Genomic DNA, 24,039 nt, shown 5'->3' with positions numbered 1-24,039 from the left:
GAAATGACATTCATTTTAATACAACAAAGTGAATATGTAGGTGTATATATGTAAGTGATGGTGTTATATCACTAATACTTATGCAAAACTTTACAAACTGTAAACATGGTCATTATTTCTATTTCTCTCCATGACTGTCCATGTGGAGGTGGTTGTGGGAATGGGTAGAATCTAAAATAAATCCAGATATGATAGAACCTTAAAGTTAATAGCATGGTACTCATATTTATGCTAATCAGCTCTGGATAAATATAATTCTAGGAAAGACTGAACTTTTTCAGCACAGAGCAGAAATGGCTAAAGTCACTATACTCAGGAGTACAGTTAGCCTCTTGGCTTCTAGGTAGTTGTGACTATGACAAATTGTTTAAGTCACATCTACCTAGGAAGGACGGGATATACAAATGCACAGTATCTTTTCAAGATTCCTTACTAGCAAATATTTGGGCTGAGACTAAATGCTACAGTAAGCTATCAATCTATTATGTTGGCTTAATTTGTAAAATAAAAGTTTTTCTAATTTATGTGTTATTATCACAGAGATACTTGGTAGCACTGCAGTGGTTAAGAATCTGTCAAGGTTGCCATTTCAAACCCTAATTTTCAGATATTTATAACAGAAACTGCAAGACCCTGAAATTTGGTATGCAGAACTGTCTGTGGACATGCAAATTCCTTTCTCTCTCTCAAAATTGCTAAGTCATTTTAAATCAAAGATGGATCACTAAAAATAGACCATTTTAATAGTTTGAAGATACCGTTATCTTTATTATAAAGGACACATAAAAAACTCAACTTTCTATCTATTCTTAAATACACTTTAATTTCCTTGAAATTACAGGTATTTAATTTTCAGCATAGCTTAGTGGCTGATATTTAAATCCAAAATCATGGAGGATACAACACTAAATTTGTATAGTGGCTATTCTCAGTGATTCTATATTATCTTATCTAAGTAGAGTATTTTCATCTGCCCCCTACTCCACTGTGTAACATCCTTAATCCTCACCCTATGTAATCTGATGAATGGTTATCTTTCCCACCTTGTCCTTCCCCCTCTCCCCTCCCAACCCCTCAACCTTTACCCAAGGCTTCAACTTCCCAGAAAAGCTAAAAGGCAAAGTGAGCTGTGTATTTCATTGAATACTGTCTTTACTACATCATGTTAGGTTTGGAGCACAGCTGTGAAAAAATATCTTCAGTGCAACCTCTGGCCAAAGGATACACATAATGTAAACAACTCAGAACTTCACCCAAATTTATATGAACTAGTGAAAAAAATTTTTGTTGTGATGATACCTTCTCATGTCTCTTCATTCAGGTTTAATAAAGGGGTGAAGCATAGGCACTTCATTGAAATAATGACTAATTACATTTGCAGATAGCTTACTTGATAATAACTTTTGCTGGTTGTATTTAAATTTTTTTAATCCAAGTTTGCTGAACTAAGACAAATTCTAATTGACAAGATTTGAGATTGATTTTAATTTTTGTATATTTCATGGCAGTACTCCCTAAGTACAATGTTAATAGCATTTAGGATAGTTAATGATTGTTTCTAATATCTACTCCATAATAAGAATACTATGTAGAATTACCAACCTAGAAAAGGTTCTGCAAGAATTTCTCATCACAAGTTCCAAATTTCACTGGTGGGTGTCACTTTCAAATACAGTGCAGCATAAAGTACAAAAACTATGATAAAAGATAGACTAACAGATAAGTAAAGAAATTTGTTTTGAAATGCAGACAATAAAATCATCATCAGACTATTTTTAAATGCACGAAATGCTAGTCACTAAATGTTCTTTTATGTTTCTGTAAATGGAAACACGGCCTTTAAATTAATAATGATTTTTACAAGTAATTCCTCACACGTACCATAAAACATCAATAACTCAAACTAACAGGTTTTTAAAACAATAATAACAGAGCTATTTTGGTTCTATGGGTGATAAAAATATCTTATGTATTCATTTTTCAAAATTATTTTATGTTCAAGCAAAGGAGTATTTTTTCATATGTGATATATACACATATGTCTGTATGTGCATACAGCTATGAGAAAATTAATTCCTTTTGTACAATACATTTCTGAAGTATAGCCAAAACCAGTTAATTTCTCTCATAAAAAGGTTCCCTAAAACAAATTTTATTTTAAATAGCTGAATTTCAACAATTCTTTTTTAAGTCATTTGATGACTTTTCAGATTTTTTCATGTGAGAGTTGGTTAGTACTGGACAAGGGTGTATTAAGCCGTTTTTATTAATTTTTAAAATGCTTCAAAGTGATCCTGTGGAATACACACACACACATACACACACATACACATGTATGTGGGTACATATCCATGTTCAGCAACCTTAGAACCCAGCTGAAGCCAAATTTTACCACTGAATGGTATCTGAGATTCTTACTGTTACTGATACAGATAGGTGCTAAGCACACATATCCAAGCAAAGACGTTGCTGGCCTCAGATATGGGACTTACACCAAGGAAAATCTGTCCTTAATTTATCCCATCGTGCCTAGGTTTGGCAGGGGTTTCTGAACATCATTTACATACCATATGCCCCATATTACCTAGGCACAATGGAGGTAGATAAATACGGTATTCTGGTCCTACTATTTCCTTGCCTTTGTAGGTTAAGTCTTAAAATTTTATTTTTACATTGTGATATGATTTAGTGCAATGTGACATACTGCAGAAGGGTGTGTTAAAATTGCCAATAAACAATTGGTTCTTTTTTCCTATGATTAGAAAATCATTTCATGAGATGGGACCGGCTGTAATATTACATATTATTTTTATCATGTAGGTTCTCATTAAGTAAAGTTAGATTGTACTCTGGGTTCATTTTAATATTTGTTTATTAAATATGTTTATATTAATAAATTATCGCAATAAATAACTGCCAAAAAGCAAAACCAAACTATGACTTCAGTAGACATTTCCAAATTTGGGAGCAAAATCTACTGGTAAAATAGAGGTAAAAGCAATTCAAGACAACATATTGTTTCCTCCTAATATTAAAAGCAGGCATAACCTATCTATGCCTCAGTTTCCCTCTTAACCATGGTTTCTATTAAATATTTAGTAACAGACATATACTGGGTGCCAGTCGGCATAAATAAAAACAAATGAATACGAATTTACAGTGAAATTAAAAAGATCAATATCCTGTGCCTGGCTTGGATCAGAACTGCAGTATATGTATTTTTTTGGTTGTGTACTATAAATCTGGCTACATAAACTTCCAATTAAAAATGGCATTCACACTATCATTTTTGATAGAACTTTGCACAGTAGGAATGCTCATTAATGCAGGGTAATAGTGTGATAAGCAGCTTAGACATAAAAATAGTAATATATATGTATATGTACATATTTGTGTGTATACATATATGTATATATGTGTGTATGTATGTGTATATATGTATATATATATTTACACAAAAAAACTAAAATGACAGTTGGAAACTGGGGAGGGTCATGGTCTAGGTCTAGTCTTTGCATAAGTAAAAGTAAACTTATGGGACTGAAGAAATAACAACAAAAAAGGACACTTACTGTCTTAAAGGCATAACAAGTCCTACTTAACCCTATCAAATCAGGGATTTTCAATCTCTAATTTTTTTTATGTTAAATGTATGAAAATCATAATCTACTGAATCAACATACTGTTGTCTCTCTGCCCAGTAGAAAACATCACATGCTTCCCGTAAAGGAACATATTTTAGCTGTACCATGCAAACACAATGGGATGAATCAAGAGCTGAATATTATCAAGCTCTGTTTTATAAGTCCTCTGTCCTACATTACTTCTCCCTTTAGCTCTATTTATATCATCATGAAATTTTTAAAAAGTCATATTAGTAGGGGTCCTTTTTATTTGGCTCTTTATATAAAGCATTTGAAATCTCATTGATTTTTTTTCATCAGTAGTCATAAGGAGAGTAATATTAGTTATGAAGGACATTCCCTTGTACTATTTCTTTGGTTATAAGATACCAACAGAAGCAAAACTTTAAAAGTTACACCAAAATAAAAAAAAAAGATGGAAGGACAGAGGTGTACTTAATGGAAAATCAAGGAAGAAGCAAGTGGCAGTAATAGAATTCAGAATTCCAGAATTTTGTCATAAAATTTTTTTCTTAAAAAAAAAAATCTTGCTACTGGAAGATCTGCAATGAAGGGGTTAACAGACATATGCTGTATAATTAGGAGATGCATTAATGATTATGAATAGTAAATGATTTGGTGCAAAGAAAAAAATTCAGTCAAAGGGACATGCACCTATCTTACATGTTTATTAGTAACTGTATATAACTAGAGAATTCTGCTATTAAGAATCCTGCATTATTGGTGTAAATACTTCCAAGGGTACATCAAATTGTAATCTTTCATACGACATCCATCAAACCAGGCTGGAGATTTTGACAAACATTAAACACAGTAAGGAGGCAATTATGTATGCATGATTTAATCTGCAACTAATTAATATGCAAATTTATTCATATGTTAGTTACTAAATTAAAAATGCAAAGAAGCCCTTATGGTGATTCTCGAAATTTTGCACAAACAGAACATTTAAAATGTAAGAAAAATGAAGTTTTTTGGAAACCTACAGCATACTTTTAGTGTTTTCAAAACCTGTTGCACTAAGAAGGCTCAAAAATATTTGTTTAAATGCTAAACAATGATTTAAAAGGTGTGCTAATTTCATGTGAGAATGTGGGAACAAAAAGGTTAATCAGAATTCTATCGAACTCTTAAGAGATGCACCCTAATTACCAAACAAATGGTATTCTAGCCCTCATCCTTCTAGCCTATTTTTTGGATTGTCGGAAGTTGGTCATCTTCCTGAGGTCTTTAACCAACTGCTATGGCTTTGTATGAAATAACAGCTAGTCCAAAGCAACCAGAATCTCTTGAAAATTCCAGTCAGAACTTTTAGAGCATTTGGTGTTCACTAAACATATCATCTACTCCTCAAGATGGTAGCTCACTCATTTTTGCCTTTGGGAACTGCTCTCTGCAAATAGAGAAACAGGAGGAAAATCTTAAGGGAAGATAGAAACCATCCTGTATTTTCTTCCAAATGAATCTTCAAAGAAAATTGTGAATCGAAACAAATAGGAACAACAAAAAATACAGAATCAGTCAACTGACATTTATAATTTCTTCTGAAATGAAGCTGGCTCTTTCAGCACTGTCCCAATGCTCTATCATGGCCAGAAATTATTTGATTTGTTCTGGGAAGTGTCAGATCAATGTCGATTACAAATATATGTTGGTGTCTTTTAAGACTATCACTGAGGACAAATATCAGCATCGCTACCTTTTTTGAATGGTATAAAGGCATTTTGCTTTTTGTTTTTTAATTTCTAATTTGATTACCTTTTTTAAATGAGAAGTACAAGTGCTTTGTATACAGCTTTGAAAGCTACTACATGGAACAGCTGCAGTGACTTCAAAAAATGAAGCATAAGTCAACTGTATGAGAAAGTACAATAATAGAGAGAGTCTAGGCTACTTCCCAGTTCATTGAACTCTCACCCCATATTAAAAAAAAAGTCATCAGTTCCAATAAAGCCAAGCATTACACAAAGAGGAAGTTAACCATGGGCTGTGACTGCACACGCAGTCTGACTCTGTGCCCCCAGCTTCCCTTAACCCATTTTGTTGCCAAGCAGGGTACAGCGTGCCCATTTCTCTTTGTGCCTGTCAGCCAAAAAAACAAAAAGCCCTGCCCTATGGTGCAACGATGAGCAGTCTGTTTTGATATTAGTACCTCAGTATGTAATATAAAAGAGTCAGATGTCCCCAGACTATGTATTCTCCTAAGAGATCCCTGCTCAACCTCTTTAGCCAGGAATATGATGAGTGTTCCGTAAAGCCTCAGATTTAAAGAACAAGGAAAAGAGAATATCTTTAGAATTCACGCAGAGATGTAGATAATCCCTCTCTTCTTCCAAGAATGAATGTTCAAACACAATATTTTCTAACTAGAAAGACTCATTCATATTAGATTTAGATCACAGACGATGCAAGGCACACGGTAACCTTCACTTTACATGAGAGAGTAAGAGACAATGAGGTAATGAAATTATTTTCTAATTCAACACTATCAAAATGTATCATTTTTTTTGAAAAATATATCTAAGAACAATCCTTTAACAAAAGATAATTTCTAAAGTCAGAGGAATGAATTTTCTAAACCTGAGACTCAAAAGAGGAAAAAAAATATGGCCATGGAAATCCCAAAATGCATCTGGATTTCTTTGTTAAACATACACAGGCTGATTCTAACCTGATGTAGCCTTTAGACGTGCCTTGCTAGGGATCTAGGCATCCCTAACTTTAACAGGTGACTCAATTTTTGTTTTGACCAGAACTGAACATAAAGCTTTTAAAAGCTTAAATGTACACATTTATGCATCCATTACACAGTGTTAAATCTAATTTGTTCTTTTTACTGTCACAGGAAGCACATGTTTAAAGCAATCTGTTTCCTCATATGAATGCTTTCCTGTCTGTTTAAAAAAAATTGCGACACACTTTACCCTGAGTAACCAAGAGGTGATCATAAATATCCCTAAATAGCATTAAACAGATATGAAAGACATTAACACTTTCAGAATGCCAAAGTAGTATTAAAAAAAATTCTAACAGATGCTCCTAGGTCAAAAAGTGAAATGTGTGTTTCCTGAAAAAACACTCTCATCAGAATCATAAATGAACTGTGAGTGGAGAAATGAGGTGTTGCTGAACAAACTAGAGGATCCTTTTGGTGAAGAACACTAGCAATCCCCTGCCAGAGTGTACTTGCAATAAAAAGAGCCAAAATTAAATGGAAGTTTATGAAAACCTATATCCTTTGTAATCCACAAGGTGGCAATGACTACAAATGAGGGCTGGCTAAATCCTAAGAAAGGCTCTCTCGTTGCAAAATGACCAAAGGAGAAGGGATGGTGGAGAATATATTGGCCAAAATGGAAACACACCAAACAGTTTTAATTTTATGTCCTGTCACTCCATGACTTACATTTGGCAAGAAAAAGATTTCCTCATAAGGAAATATAGTCAAATAATATGGCTATATGCAAATCTGTTTTGAAATGCAAGACTTAAAAAGCCTGTGCTTGCAAAAACAAAATAATTTTAAAAGTACAAAAAGTTTCCAGAGCCAACTGATGAAAATATATTTTTCCTTGTGAGAATTTAGATGTACCATTAAAAGAAGACTCTGGAGCAAAAGCTAGAACCAAGCTACTCTCTAAATTTACCTAAAATACCACTATAAACATCATTGTTCTGTATTAGGAATCTACAGAACGTGGTGCTGAAAATCTTGAAGTTTGTTCTTGATTTATGACTGAAACAAACTGCTGCACCAATACACATACTTACGCCACGTAAAATGAAGTGAAATTTGCCACGCACCACCTACCATTTCTTGAACCAGCAGAGCCTAATCATAAGAGGAAACTTGGACAATTAACTCAGTAGCACCCACTTCTGAATAAACTGCAGAATAACACCAATGTCATTTTAAAAGAGGAAGAAACCTCAAGGACTAACGATAATACCTTCACAAAATAAAGATTTACAAAGTATTCTCAAAATCTAGCATCTCCATTTTCCAGATGAGGAAACAGAGGCTTAGAGAGATTTAGTGACCTGCACTGCGAAACATAATTATTAACTGACATAATGAGAATGCACAATCTGACCCCAAATCCAGCATGCTTGACATCATACCATATCTAATAAATTATTCACTAAAGGCACTGTATTACAACAGACCCTCCACCCTGGACTGATTTCCACTTTCACAATAGGAAAGATGTGTTTAAATTTTGGAAGCAAAAGGTCTAATTACCTGATTCTTGTTAGCATTGATGCGGTAGGGAATGGAAAGGCTGCTTGCAGTAAAGCACAATCTCACTTATGGGATGTCCAGACTACAGAAAACTACTTCCAAAGTAAATGTCTACTTGTGACAATCAGGCTCTGCTATGCTGTAAGCCTATATGTTAGATTTTCCTAATTTGTTTGTTTTGTTTTTAAGACAATCCTAAATACCTAATTAGGCAATAGCAAAGAAAGGTATCCGGAGATATCCAAAACACAGGGAAGAGGTTGTGGCAAAGAACTGCTGTATAGTCTTGATGTCAGAGGAGGTAGGCTGACCTTTGATCTAGGGAAAATAATTTACTCTTACTGAGCCTCAATTTCCTCATCTGTAAAATCAGTATAATCCTATTTTCACTACCTAACTCATAGGGTTGTTGTTGAGGAAAGGGGGTTGTTGCTCGTCAGTCTTTGTGTCCAACTCTTCATGACACCATTTGGGGCTTTCTTGGCAGAGATACTGGAGTGGTTTGCTATTTCCTTCACCAAGTCATTTTATAGATAAGGAAATGAGGCAAACAGAGTTAAGTGATTCACCCAGGGCCACACATCTAGTAAGTGTCTGAGGCCTCACTTAAACTCAGGTCTTCCTCACTCCAGGCACAGCTCTCTATCCTCTGTGCCACCCACCTGCTCCTAAAACACTATACAAATTTGAATTATGACTATTTACAAAATGATCTTCTTGGGATGAAAGAGGAAAAAGGGATAAACTATAACAATGAATAATTTTAAAAGTGAGACTGAATTATATTCAGTTTCTTCTGATATTTTAGGTGATACAATCAGTGAGATTGTAGTGAAGTTCCTGTTTATTTTATTTGTATGCAGCTATTCATCTTTGTTAAAGGAATAATTTGTCATTAAAGTTATTATAATAGTTCATATATTGAATACTTTGAGGTTTGTAAAGTGTTTAACATACTTATCTCATTTTATTCTCACAACAACTGCACTAAGTAGGTGCTATTACTTTACAAATGAAGAAAGTGAGACACAATGAGATGAAATGATTTTTCTGGATTTGCACAGATTTGAACTCAGCTTTTACTAACTCAAAGTCAACTCTCCTTCCACTACAGATTAATTCAACAAATGCCTACTAATAATGTATTAAGTACAAGGAGCTATGGCAGGTGCTACAGGGCAGGAGATGACCAAATTTTAGTAACATCCAGCTGCTAGCCTTCCAGAGCTATTGGACCTGGAGTCAGGCAATACATATCCTTGAATCCAGCCACTGCCCCCAAACTGTGTAATCCGGAGGAGTACCACTAAAGTCTCTAAGCACAAGCTTCCTCATCTGTGCAATGTAATCACCACACCTTCCGAACAGTACTGTTGTGAGTATTAAGTCAGTTACTTTATGTCACTTACTTTGCAAATCTTAAACTGCTACCGAAATAAGTTATTTTCACTATTATTACGAACTCTAGCAACTTGTCAAACGATGAACGGTCCACAAAACATGAAGTTCTTTAAAGGTTGGATTATACATTACTATCAAGCCCATCTACTTGTGACATCCAGCTTTCAATGACACAATACTGAGATTTCACAGAGGACAAATTTAGGTGGCATGTGCTTGAGGATTTATATGAGTACCTTCAAGAGAAAGACATGCTAAAGATGATATATTTCCATCCTTGGTTACTAAAAGTAGAAACTGATATCTGGGGAATTTAGGGTTAGGTTTAGGGCATTTGCTAAATGAGTCAATGAATCAATGAATGAATGCATGAAACTGCCAATATCACTTGCTCTCCATCTTGGTTTCTCCCAGTTTATTATTAAAGCTACAAAAAACAAAGTCAATATTGTTTTACTGAATAAAAACGAACTTTTTTGGCGGGATACATATATGGTGACTTAGACGTTTGGGGATTTTACCTACTCTTGTCCCCAAGAAATATTCTTAGATTTCTGTGTGTGTGTGGAATTGGGAGTGAAGTGAGGGAACAGACTCAGCTTTTAATTAATGGAATTATTCTTAAGTCCTAGACGTTAAGTATGTTTCTAAAAATAAAACACATGAAAACACCAAAAACACTTAAAACACATACAAAGTCACCATATATAAGACTAACTTTTGTTCCTTAAAGAAAATTTTAGTAATGAAGGGCTGAAAGATTCCTACCTTTATTATAAGCAATGGAACTTGCATCATTTTTTTTTAAGCAAAAATAATGTTTGTATGCTGTGTAAGGGTCAATAATTTAAAGGTGTTTTTATCTTACATTTCCTCTCCAGCATAAATAATTAAACATGTTCAATAAATCAAAACTATCTTGTCAAAATTATTCTAAAATCCAGTTTTCTGTAGTAAAAATAATTTAAGATTTTTCTACATTCTTTTAACAACTTCATTTTTACTTCTTCTTTCAACTGTGTATTTAAGATAAACATTCCATATTAAATTTCTCTTGTAATAATGCTCCCAGAATTAGTAGTGTTGAATTCTAAATATTTATATTTTGCACCTAAGTTATAATGCAGGTTAGGCAATTCTTCTAAATATTAGTGCAGCCTTGGCTAAAACACTTTGGTACCACTAAAACCACCAAATCTGACACCACTAAAATCACCAAATGGGGTGACTTAGAGAAATGCCACTAAGAATCCACTATCTACTCTAAACTGCTTCTTCAGAGCAGCTAATTATATAATGATATGGTATACCAACAGGAAGAATGAAGGCTATTATATTATCATAACAAATATAAGGCAGAAATCACATTTAGAAAGAATTTAAGAAAAAGAAGTTGCTCAAGACAAGGACTTTTCCGATATGATTAAAATAGTTCCATAGTAGCACTTTGTAAAATTCAATAAATAACAAGGTAAGTCAGTGACACATTTTGATTTTATGTGTTGCAGCACTTATTTTTATTATTTGAATGCACCACGAAGAAATGTAAGGGAATGTTTTGAGGTGAGTTGGAGAGAAATAGTTTTTCTCATATCCAAGTCATTTATTCCCAAAGAGAAAATGTCCCCTCAAATGCTGAGACTGAAAATATAATTGGCCTACAACAAAACACACAGCAAAATCTTCTTCACTATATGCTGTGGACTGCACTATGCTTACCCATACTATATTTACCCTCTATAGAATAATGAACAAGATTAAATGAGAGACAGAGAGAGAGAGAGAGACAGAAAGAGACAGAGAGAGAGAGAAAATTAAATTCCTCAAAGAATTAAAAAGTTTCTTATATTAGCAAGAAGTATAGATATAACCAAAACATTTGGATATAGTTATACCTGTGATCTTCAAAATATGCTTAGCCCATATTTTAATATCCAAGTTTATGCCTCTCACGTACACTTGTTAGTTTTCCATATTTTCTAGCCAAAACCTTAAAAAGATATGTATCATCTACTGCACTACCATAATATCTCTGAAGAGGGAGTGTATGCACCAGCAAAACACAGATACTCAATAAGTACACACGTATGTTATCAGCTGTAGAAACATACATTCAGACACACATACAAACACACACATGCACACTCACACACACATACACATCCCAAATCACTGTCAAACTTATTTTATGCTCAAATCATTACCTATTTAGAACTGTATCAATTTCACATTACCTTTTCTCAAGGCTTCAAATAAATCCAACCCTACACCAGTCAAGATTGAGGCTGTACACCTCCTCCTATTCCTTACACGTGTAACTTTGTATTGTGCTTAATTAATCATTGCCCTTTTTTAAAAAACAAACAACACAACAGGTGTCTGCCAACAGCCCAATTGCACTTTAATCTTCCTTAAAAAATACTACTACTTTGATATCACTAAAGAGATTCCTTACTCCTTTCTCCATCAATTCTACAATTTTAAGAGAATCTTGTTTACCCAGCCCACTAGTTTACAATCAACTCTGATTTACTAACTTAAAAAAAAATTGTTTGGAAACTTAACTAAGAAATCTTGGAAATGTAGAAATCTGTCAATGAATGGCAATTAGTGAGGGAAACAGTGCTGTATATTCAAATTTATGTTTCCATTCAAAAAACTTTAATGTTTTTTACAGTATTTAACAACAAAAGTTAAAATATATTATTTTCTTAGATTATACTCTTTAAAATACCCAAAGTATTGAAATTTGATCAATTTTTCTTACTTTTGAAAAAAAGGTAAATACTAGTGTATTCCAACTCTACCCTTTGCCTCTATCAATTTCTTGTCCCCTTTTTTTGTGTAAGTCACAAGGACTTAGACACTACAAAACTAGTTAATTTCAAATGTGCTAGAGGATGAGGTCCCCATTACCATGTCTCCAAAAATCCATGAATTCTACACAATAGTTTCTGATGGACAAAAACCTGCTATAACTTAAATAATGCTTTGAAATGAACCTATATTTTATTAATAGCTTCCAAATCCATTCTAAAAAGTTACACACATGTATCTGTTTTCATACATATATATATATAATTTTACATATATGCCCACATATGCATATTTTTATGGAGGCATATTCTGGTTTTATTTTTTTTCCTCTGTTTTCCACATACCTCCATGTGTCCCATCCCCCTTTTTCATTTGTGAAGGCAACTTTAATGCAGGGCTACCTATCACAGTTGTAAAGTTCTAGTAAGGTACCTAATATCTTTTCCTTCTCTATGTTTATTTTTTTCATCTAGCTAACAATATACCTATATACCTACCCGAAATAAAATGACTGAACCAATCATACACACACACACACACACACACACACACACACACACACACACACACGTGGTAGAGTATTCAGAAAGCCACTTTAACCTCTCCAGGTAGGTCTCTAAAATTGTAATCTAAGTCACCAAGTACATTGTTAGAAGTTGCCTTCCCTACACCAAAGAAAGCCTAGTTACAGTCTAAAACTAAAAGTGTGTATATGTATATGACATTTATTCAGCCTTTAAAAGTATGTTTATTAATACAAATAAGCAATTCTTATTACTTTTAGCACCCTGTATTCTTAAAATTAATATCAAAACGATGACTTCTGATATACACAATTTCCCTTTTCTCTAAGGCCCATAGGTTGGAAATCTGTATACTGAAACATTTTTGTACTGCTGCTTTTGGGTTCATGAAAGAAGGAAGGGAAAGGTGGAATCAACTTAGAGATATAAATTTCTTATAATCGGTCTCTTTAGCAATTTGGTTAATGTAGTCATTCTGATAATGTTCAAGAACATGACAAATTCCACTCTTTAGTGAAGGGTAACTTCAGTGAAATATGACATACTAAGCATAGTTTCTCAAGGCTAGTTTTACTACCAATGTAGGTATTTTGCAGAATTTTAAGTTCTTAGTAAATGTATCACACACACTATAAAACAACAGCAACACACTCCCCTATATGCATATGTTTTAATAGTATGTATATGTAGACTATACAAGAAAATACTGTATAACAGTGATCCCAAAGTAACCTGGAATACACCACACACTTCAGGGAATTATCTGGGAAGGACTTCATGCCACAATTATAAGGATACTGGCTAAGGGGCTGTTTTTTTGTGTGTATGTGTGTGGAGGATCCATTTCTATAAAAACAAGAGGATTTTCTGGTTATTTTTTTCACCGTCTTTTATATATTTCGATAAAAAAACTGCCACAGGGCATATGATACATACATGCAACTTTGGTCCAATTGCAATAATTACAGTGTTAAGTTTCCAGAAAGTAATTTAGTATCTTTTCCTTCTTCACATTTATTTTGTCTTCTAGGTAACCCTTTACCAAAAAGAAATAGGATGATGGACTGAATCAACGAAATGCCAGTATACCTTATTTCAGGGGACAAAACAGTAGAGAAGAGACATACCCTCATTAGAAAACTCTGAAAAGAAGTACAGAAATCTAAAACCTAACTTTTGCAACATGATTATAGGATACACTTCATTGTTATAAATTTGCATGTATTCCTTTCGTCTTTTGAATCACTTTCAGATTACAGTATAGCAATCCTCAAGAAGATTTAGGCTTGACTATATAGATTCTCCAATTTAAATTCCATATACTCTACAGCAGAGACTCAACCCACATCAGTGACAATTATGCAGTATAATGGAGAACCTTGAAAGTAATTTTCTTAGCACTGGAAGTCAAAACGGTGATCAGTTAGTTACTTATGTTTAAGTTTAACAGTGCCTGGCACATCGTAGGTGCTTAATAAATGTTTACTGACTGACTTATTTGCCTTAATACTGGAGAAATATTAGCATTTCATATATTAACAACATTTATAAGAGTTTCAAAGAAGAATCATGAAAAATATTCCGAATGAGTTAAAATGTCACTCTGTACATAGGCAAAATCTAATATGAAAGTCATTTTTTCTTTTCTGACATAAAATTTATTCCTGTTACCATTAACTCCATCCTAAACTTTACAAAAAAGACATTCTTATACAGGAAAAAAACTCTCATCTCTCAATATTAGGAACAGAAAATGGTGTATTTAAAGGTGAATATAATCTGCTAGCCTAATATTAGTGGTTTGATATATAAAGTCCCACTTTTCTGTAGTGTGCATTTTACTTTATGCTCACTTTCTACTTCACTAATGACTACCTTCCTACTTCACTCCACAACACAGACCTGATATACACTCTTCGCTATTGAGTGATACTGCATGTTTTGCTTTAAAGATGTGTGTATTACTCTTCAAGTTAATATCCTAAAGAGTTGAACAAGTTTGATGATATATTGGAAAATATGTGATGAATATTCTCTTCTCATCAGGTTCAACCATGGCTAGTGAATTAGGAAATTATCTAATCATTTTGAAGTTCTTAGAGATGAGAAAAGTTTTTTTTTCTAACATGTACTTTAATTGATTTTATCTACCGTAGAATTTTATTTTTACAGAGATCTTTTAATACTTTCCAACACTGCTGACCCTGCCCTGAAGCCTTAGACTATCTGTTCTTTTTTAAAAAAAGATGAGAATTTATTTAAAGAATGTTTTACCTATAACAACCAATGAAAAATTTGAAATCTTATACAAAGTAGATTTTTAACCCTTCAAATCAAAATTAGCTAGTTTATAGTGGTCAAATAAAGTTTTGGCATCTTCAGTTTAGAATAGATTTTTAGCTAGATTTTATGTGATCAAAGATATCCCTGAGTATTTGATATACAATTTATCACATTGAATATTTAAAGCATTTAAAAAACCTACCTTCAAAAAAAGTCTTACAATATAAGATTACCCTTAAAAATAAAGATGATTTTTTTAAAGTTTGTGTAGAAATGGGATAGTGACACACATTTCCTAAACTTTGTTTCTACGAAGAAGGATTTATATTCCATCGAACCATTCACATTCTTTTGGCAGCAGATTGACACAATGGTGAAAAAAAGTAGTTAAAAACTTGATTAACTATTAATATTACTTTGGACTATAGCAGTAAACATGTGAAAGTAGTAGAGCTAAGGCTGAAATTTTGACCTGTGCAATACATTTATTTCAAATTTTAAACTAAAGTGAGAAGACAGATTACTAAATGTTCATTTATAACTAGGGGATATAAAATTTTTTAAAACACCTATGTTGCACTTTTTATGTTGCTAAATTGATCGTTTTTCAAGAAGCATGAAAGCATTTTAAGTGGAAAAGATGTGCTAGTACACCTTACTATTTTTGGAAGGATGATACAATCTCATTAATTTTCTCTAGTAGTCAATGACAATGCAATGATTTTGACCAGGATATGACATTTTTTTTTTTAACAAAAAGGTAAGATTTGGTTTAAGGACAGTTTCTTCTAAACCCTAGTTCTTACTTGAATGGATTCAATTTGTTAAAAAAAAAAAAAATCATTTAGTGACACAAAGATAAATAAATGAGTGAAAAGGGCAGCAAGTTCACCAAGCTTTTGATTCAAGATGAAGAATGTTTGAAAACTTAAGTGTGGATGTATTTGATGAAAACTACAGCACTGGCACTGGCATGTGCTGAGATTTGACTCAGAAAATAAACCTGTGCTTAAAAACCAAATATAATAAATCCAATAAATTAGGTAAGTATTTTTTTTTGAAAATGTTGGTAAATTAAGCAGCTCTTAAAGCTCACAAAGAATAAAATGAATAACTTGAAAAATGTACTGAAATACTGAACAAGGTTCTCCTGGGACAATGAGGTAGTATTTCCTGCAGACTTTGCTTCTGAGCAAACTTCCATTAATCTTAATGGCAGGATTCCGTACTATGGATGTCAAGATTCCTCTTTCTCTCTCCTACCTGTAGGAGTGGAGGTTACAAAATGGATACTAAGCAATCACCTAAATGAATCATGTTAAGAAAGTGCTTTGAGATCTCAGATTGAAATGCAAAATAAAAGACATTCATTTATCTTACCAGACTTACAGCATGCTTTAGAAGTAGGCCTGTATTTTCTTTTTCCTACAGATACTGCAGTATTTTCAAGTAAGAATCTCAAACGATGGTGTTTTGTAAAACATGGATGGAATTTCAACCTTAATTCTAAACTTCCTGGTTTTGAATTTAAAACCTATAATACATAATAATCTGATAACAGAATTTTACAGTTTAGTTTTTTGAAAGAAAAAAAGTGGACTATTTTACAAAAAAAAAATCAAATGAGACAACACAATAGACTGTGAAATTTATTACTATTTGTCATTATAAATATATTCTTAAGAGAAATTGTAAATGTTTTTATCTGGCTACAATCACTCCAAAAGAAACCTTTCATTGTCCCCCACCTTTCACTATCTATCTACTATACAAATACTGGTTCATAGTATCAGATAAGTATCCATCGTTCTCTCTGAGCTGAAATAGAACTGATTTGGCTAATGCAGAATTAGAGGCTTATTGGGCCTAATGCATCAGACTGTCATTTTCTAATGTAATCTATCATTAGGTGAATTAGTATATTTTCTTAAGTATTTAAGGTATGTGGTCTTATGAAAGAGCACTGAGTGACAAGTGATATTGTCTATTAAAAATGTCAATATAAAAGAATAAAAATACATTTATTTGAATTGTTCATTTTCCCTCAACCATGTCAAAAACTAATAACTTAAACGTTTAAATTCTGAAATAACCAGCATAAGACTATTCCACCAAAAGCAACATAATCCTGTAAATATTTACCCATTCATATAAAAATTGTATTTACTTAAAAGTTTCATCAGAGTCCTTCAGACACAGAGCTGAGCTGGATGCTCCAACAAGAGCATCTCCTGAACATGCTCACAGCAGAGGGATGGAACAGTCCAAGCTGAACATTCCATGATTGAGTTCTAATTACTAGGCAATATCGGTTTAGAACAGGGTAGTATTCAGATTTTCAGAACACATCACAACACTTCAACAACAGTACAATAACTCAATGTAGAGCAAGGGTAAAAGAGTACCAGTGTAATTGTCCTAAAATGGTCAACTGTCTACAGGGAAATATTTTTAATTCAAGACAAATTATGGAAAACTGTTGTTGGACAATGATTAAGCAAGTAGAAAACAGAGTTAATACCATACAAATACACTACTTATGTAGTGGAAAGAAATTTACATAATTTTGAACACAAGAAAAAATGTAACAGTTAATTTCCAATATATGACAGAAAATTAGGCACAGCATCTTTAAGCCCTTGTGCCTATGGGCAGTACTGGAGATTTTATAGCAAAAAACTTACATGATCATTTCAGATCACTCAAAGGTAAAATTTTTGTATTGAAAAATACTCACATTATATAGAGCTGTATCATTTGAAATTATTATGCAAACTACTAAAAGCTAAGCACTCATCCAAATGAAATCTACTTTTAACCATAAGTTTTAAAAGTATTTATAAAATCTTGGGGTTTAGGAAACTAACCCTTTAAAAAACAACTTCATTTAAGATAAAAGTTCATTATGTTGACATTTTCTGGTGGAAAGGATATAAGTTTGGTTGCCCAAAATGACTTTGAAGAACATTACTGATAGAATTTTATTTGGACAATGTGTGTATTGGTTCACGTATCTAAATTTCCCATAATGCTCCTTCAAATATTGTCATATTATGTAACTTATAAAACATACTCTTACATATTTCAATTTAATACATTCATGGATTTACTGTTGAAACTAAGTGAAATGCCCAGGTATTTGGGTTTATCTGATCTCAGTAAATATAAAAAATCCATTATTCTTCTGATTTATTAAAAATAAAACGCATTCCTAGAACAATTGCCAATCTATTTTGAAATATTTTAATATGATGTAGAAATATAACTACTCGTGAATATACTTGTATTAATGTGATATTTCTGAAAGGTTGCCAGTACCTTAAAGAATATTATATTTTAAAAATGCTAAAAATATGTATCAGAATAATTCTTTTTGTTCCAGATTAGGTCTATGAGAAAGAAAAGAAAAAAAAAATCACCATATATTTCTGCCCAGAATAATATCACTAGAAACAGTCTTCCAAAACAAAAGGCTAAATAAAATATGTAGATAAGTTAACTGAAAATCTATAAAATCAGAGATTTCAACATAAGAGCTATCTAATTTATTTAGTTAAAATAGCTTCCAGTTTTCTGCCTGGGGAAAACTATTTAGGTTATCCTTTTCTATCATATCTTTGGGGCTGGGAATACAGAAAAAACTCAGTAACTACTGCACATAGCTCCAGCTATTAAAATAACCCAGAATGCTTTTGGCTACAGCTGGATTCTTCTAGTTGTCACCTGGTATCACATATCCAGAGAGCTACTGATGCAGTACCTTTACAGACTTAATTCAACACTCTCAGAAGAAAATAGAGATGTTTTCCCTGCACTATGGACTGAAAACCATGTAAATTTCTCCTAAATCCTTTCCACAAATCTCCTTTAGCATGCAAATCCATAAATCATCATAATACTGACAAAGCATTTAACCAACACATGAAACTAATGCTCATTCCCTCCAAAGACACTAACAGGTAAAACTCTTGAAACTTTAGGCATCTTTTCAAAAGCTCTCCTCAGAGCTTACCCTGCTGAAAATCTACATGACCAGCCCTTCTTCCACACTGGCAATTAATCACTTTACCGTTTGGTAAAATGGCAGCATTTTCAGGTTATTCGTACTTCATCTATACTCTCTATGAACATATGTTACTCTGAGATCATACAGTATTAGTTCACTTGTATCTCCTTCTGATAAAAACATAAAACAAACAAAACGAAACAAAACAATAGCCAATTGAGAAACAGACAGTACTTACTGAAGATGGTAAACCCGGAGGAACTTTTCGAACTTTCTTTGTTTGTACCTCTGCAAGAAGATGAACGACTTTGTGAGCCACAAAAGCTTTTCCTATATGAAATATGCCATACCATGAAAAACCTAGTTGCTGCTGAGAGCATTTTAGCCTGGATTTTTAAAATGGTGTATTGGTAAAATGCCACAGATACCATTCACTCCTATCCTGTTGGGGAACTAAAAACAAAATAAAACCAAACAACAAAAACCCCCAAACCCTGCTATTTTAATAGAATAATGAGTTCAAATTATTAATGGTTTGATTTAGAAGGTTGTTTTCTGCATGCATTTAAAAAAAAAACTGGCCTGGTTTACTCAGCTAAAGGAAAACACGGAGTAAGCTAATACAGGAGAATAAAGCTCCTGACATCTCAGCCTGGCATGCACAAGTGATCTATATACAAATTCATTTTGGGGAGGAAATCACTATCTTGCCATTTCAACCAATATTACAGCTTTTTTCCCTTTCTCATATGTTCCTAAAAACCCCTCAGTCAATATCATGAATTCAAATATATGAAGAACTCACCCATGGCACTACTATGAAGAGGCCTCCTCCGGGGGTTATTGCTAGAATACTGATAGTACTGGGAACCAGGTTTGGATGGTGAGAGAGCTCCTGGATTACCCATATCCATGTCACTTCCAAGGAGACTTTGCTAAAAAAGAATACAAAGAAAGAAAGAATATATATGGTTAAGTTTTTCTTTTCTTTCTCTATTCTCTCTTCCGTCTTCCCCCCCACCCTCAGACTCCCCCTACCCCCCCGGAACTGATTGTTAGCACTTAAACCCATGGAAAAAAGAAAACAGCATCTGCTAAACTGAAGCATTAAAAAAAAAATCTGTCTAAAGCAGCCATCACAAAGGACTTAGGCTCCTTATATTAGAAAGTAAGGTAGAAGGTAATTCCTTTGAAAATCGTTTAAAAAAATCACGAAGGCTTTAGTATTATTCTTCATTACTGCTATAACAAAATGTCAGTTACATACGATCAATTTTCATTTAATCAGATTTAGGAATTTTATCTGCGAGTTGCTCATGTCTTTTGTAGAAACCCAAAATGAATCTGAATTTTTTCAGACATAGGAAAACTTCATCACGTAGTTGTATGTATCAATGTGTACTTAAAAGTAGCTCTACTGTATTAAGAAGTTTATCTACATAAAACAAAGGCTTTTCAATGATTAAATGTTAAGAAACATGGCACAAAATGCAAATTACACATAAAACTAAATTACTTTTACAAATTATAAGTATTTGAATTTACAAAAATTTTAGACAATTTTGCCTTACTAGAAACAAAATGGAATACCCTCCTGAGGATTCTTGTCAACTGGAGAGATAAATACCCACAGAAACCAAATTTACCTGGACACTAAAAAACTTTCCTAGATCTCTTCAACTAATTACAATGTAACAGATTATTAAACCTTATGATACTATGACATGAGAAATACTGTATTATATTAAATGTTCTATAAACTACATTGAAACTTACCCATAATACATAAATCCCCTGATTATACTCTGCATTGAACACATTGTTCTTTTAATTATTCTGATATGCAATAAAACAGGTGTAGATACTACCATTTATATTAAGAACAAATTTACTATTTAATAAAGAAATTTTAAAATTAAGTACCAAAAATCTAACTTTATCGTTACTTGTAATCAACTTTTACTGACTGAACTAATTACTGTACTTGATAAAGTACAGAATGTGTTTTCCCTAATCTAAATTCTAATCACCATGTCACTCACAACAGACTTAGTAATGCTTCACTAACACACTATTCACATGCAAAATACTCTAAATAGGCCAATTATGACTCTGCCCCTGTTCCCTGGTTAACCCGCTGAGAACTGAAAAATTTCACAAGGCAGTCACCAACTAAAACAAAGGGTCCTTGTTTTAAATTAAGACAGTCTTTTTGATTCCTAAATAGCTCAACAAAGTGGCATGTCTTCTAGTGAAAGCAGTTGGTCAAATATGACCCATAAGCTGGAAAATCAGAAATTAAAACATACCTTTTCCATGACCATATAGTTAAATATCATAAAGACAATTTTTCAGTTCAAGAGTTTTCTGGGTGTAGGAGAAATATCTAACAAAACTAATCAGTATTGACATTCTCCTTTACTCATTCTATTTTTACTCTTTCATAGAACATCTAATAAAAAATAGTTTTACAAAATCCCATGTATGGAATGCTAGCTCAAAACTGATTTTTTTGAATCACAAACTCATTGTAGTAAAATATTCTATTTATCTCATAGCGAACACACACCTGGCATCTGCATACTTTCTTTTCTCACATAGTTTCTTCACTTATTTTTCACAAAAAAGCAAAATATTACACAATGACAAACCCAAATACAGATTGTACCATAAATCAGAACTAGTCTCATGGAACCAGGGAAGCTTCTCTAGAATTTCTGGGAGTAAATTTCTCACCCTAAGAGGTAAGAAATATGACTAAAATGAGTTTGACTATTAGTTCAGTCTTGGGCTTAGTTATAGATGTTTTCTACTAGTAAGAATACAGCTAGCTTTACATATAGATAAATGCTATGCTTTGGAAGCACACCCAATAGAATTGTGCAAGTGTGTGGAAAGGTTAAAGTGAAGAGGTATTTTGATACTATACTTGTTAAAAATTCTTGCTACTTTAAGTGAGAGTCATTAGCAGTCTGATATTCCATGTCTTATTCATAGTTATAGAACAGAATTCACTTTCTAAAGTATTCATGGTCCTTAGTTTAGTGGGCCTAACCTTCACCATCCTTGTCATCACAACCTCCAGTTTCTTCCTTTTTAAAGTCTTTGTTTTTCTTCAAAACAATATTCATTTTTCTAAGCAACACATTAAGTGTATTTTCATACACTTAAGGGGGACTTAGGACTTAAGGAAAATGAAGACACTTTTTTTCTCTCTCTCTCATATAAAATGTTTATATATACATATATGTACACACAAGAATATATATTCATTGTAACATATGTTTGAATAGAACAATGGGTAGTTACTGTTGTTCAAGTAACAAGAGATTCCTAAATGTCTGCCACAAAGGAGGAGATTTTTTCAAAAGCACAACTAAAGTATTAGTGCACTCCCAAATTTTATACCTAAAATATCATTTTTTATATTGAATAACATCAAGTTTTAAATTCTGAATAAAATGTCTGATTTTCTGGATTCTGAAGACCACATTTACTTTTAATAAACATGTCTGAAAGTTAAGCTCCTATGTGCCAATTCTCCTTTTTTGGAGTAGCATTCTAATCCTTGCCTTAAATAGGATTAGGAAGGTTCTAGCTTTTCACATAGTGCAAGCTCATGTTCTGTGGTTATGTTGGTCCCACCAGTAAGCTGCCAGATTCTGCCAGGAAATACTGGAAACAAGATGTTGCATCTCTCAGAGCTAACCTGTAAATCTTAAAGTCATAGTGTTGCATTCTGCTAAATAGTTTTTAAAATAATAAAACGGACTCCCCTTCATGGGGCCCCCATTTTCCTTCACAGAAAAATAGTTTCAATGTTATTTAAATCTTCAAAACCAAGACTGGAATGAACTGAATTTCTCAGTCAGGTTTTCATGCTTTTCATCTAACAGCAAAGAGCCAATCTTAGCATAGCAACCCATGTGCCAGATTCAGGCATCCTGCAGGGCTCTTTGTCAGGACGAATTTTTGTTTGTTTGTTTGCTACACAGGATCTCGGTCTGACTGTGTTTCTAACCTGCTCCCAACCTTGCCCCCTTTCTATTTTAGCCCCACCCACAAAGCTTTTGTCGAATCTCAGATCAGCCACTGAACTCTGTCTATACAACCCAGGAAATGAAATCATGAATTAAAACTGGTAACAGAAAAGGAGAATATACCTCCGAGGAGATTAATACCTCAATGGTAATCAAAAATAGAACGAACTGCTTCAAGGTTAAGCTATCAACTTTTAAATCATCTTGCACTTAACTATTATTTCATTTCAACTGGTGCTTTAAATATATTGAGTGGGTGGTAGAGTTCTTTAAAACTATTATTTTACCCTTAATTATAAATATGAGGGAGACAAGAGTAAAAATAAGTACTGATTTTTTTTTTTTTGGTTTTTAATTAATTCATCTAATAGGTGAATGACCTTGAATTTCAAGATTGAAAACTGTAGGCTGAAAATAAATCCTTTAGAGAAAGGAAACTTCTTTAGGTTTCTTAGGGTTTTCTCTAATTTTACGTCACTCCCATTACGTTGAGATCAGATATCAGACACACCATCACTGGGGGGGATGTTGTAGAACAGATAAAAGCAGTCTCAGATGAAACCAGATTAAGCTCCTTCTCTGAACTATTGCCAAATGCTTGTGAGTTTAATTCATGTTTGGGTATTCTAGTACTCACACAGCTGCAATTCCATTCTTTCATCACAGACCTAAGTGATGTATGGTGGCTTTGTGTGGTGAACTGACTTTACAAAGCTAGGCATTCTGGAAGGCTTTATGTTAATATGGAAATAAAATTCTGAACTACGATAAAACATAGGAAAGCTGAATATATGGATGTGTACATAAGTCTTTGCTTGTGTTAACTATAAAATAAGTACTGTTGAAATTTACAATTTTGATGTGTTTAAAATACTTTTAAACACAGCTATGGTCATTTTTATACAGTCACTTCTACATAGAAGTAGATTTTCAAAAACACTGCTGAATAAGGTTCTTGACAGCTATGGTAAAGACGCTGCAAATCCCTAGGGAAAAGCTCCTGCTGAATTTGCCATTTTAGCCAAAGAACACCCATTGCTGACTTCCGTAAGTATCAGGAGGGGGTGAGAATTTCGCTGCT

At 33.1% G+C, this 24,039-nt stretch overlaps 1 protein-coding gene across 13 annotated transcripts in view; it reads right to left on the bottom strand.

The window, feature by feature from the left end:
• The window catches only part of TCF4 (transcription factor 4), a 433,335-nt gene that overhangs the window by 135,713 nt on the left and 273,583 nt on the right, over nucleotides 1-24,039 (bottom strand). For all 13 annotated transcript variants that reach the window (XM_072605977.1, XM_072605989.1, XM_072605981.1 and 10 more), the window contains 2 exons: nucleotides 19,724-19,853; nucleotides 19,157-19,206 (listed from right to left, as the gene is read on the bottom strand). In XM_072605977.1, coding sequence (XP_072462078.1) covers nucleotides 19,157-19,206; nucleotides 19,724-19,853 — 180 coding nt within the window. The remainder of the gene's footprint in view (nucleotides 1-19,156; nucleotides 19,207-19,723; nucleotides 19,854-24,039) is intronic.

This window comes from Notamacropus eugenii, chromosome 4 (assembly GCF_028372415.1).
Source record: "Notamacropus eugenii isolate mMacEug1 chromosome 4, mMacEug1.pri_v2, whole genome shotgun sequence".
NCBI lineage: Eukaryota > Metazoa > Chordata > Mammalia > Diprotodontia > Macropodidae > Notamacropus > Notamacropus eugenii.
This window is presented reverse-complemented; position numbering and strand designations above follow the sequence as displayed.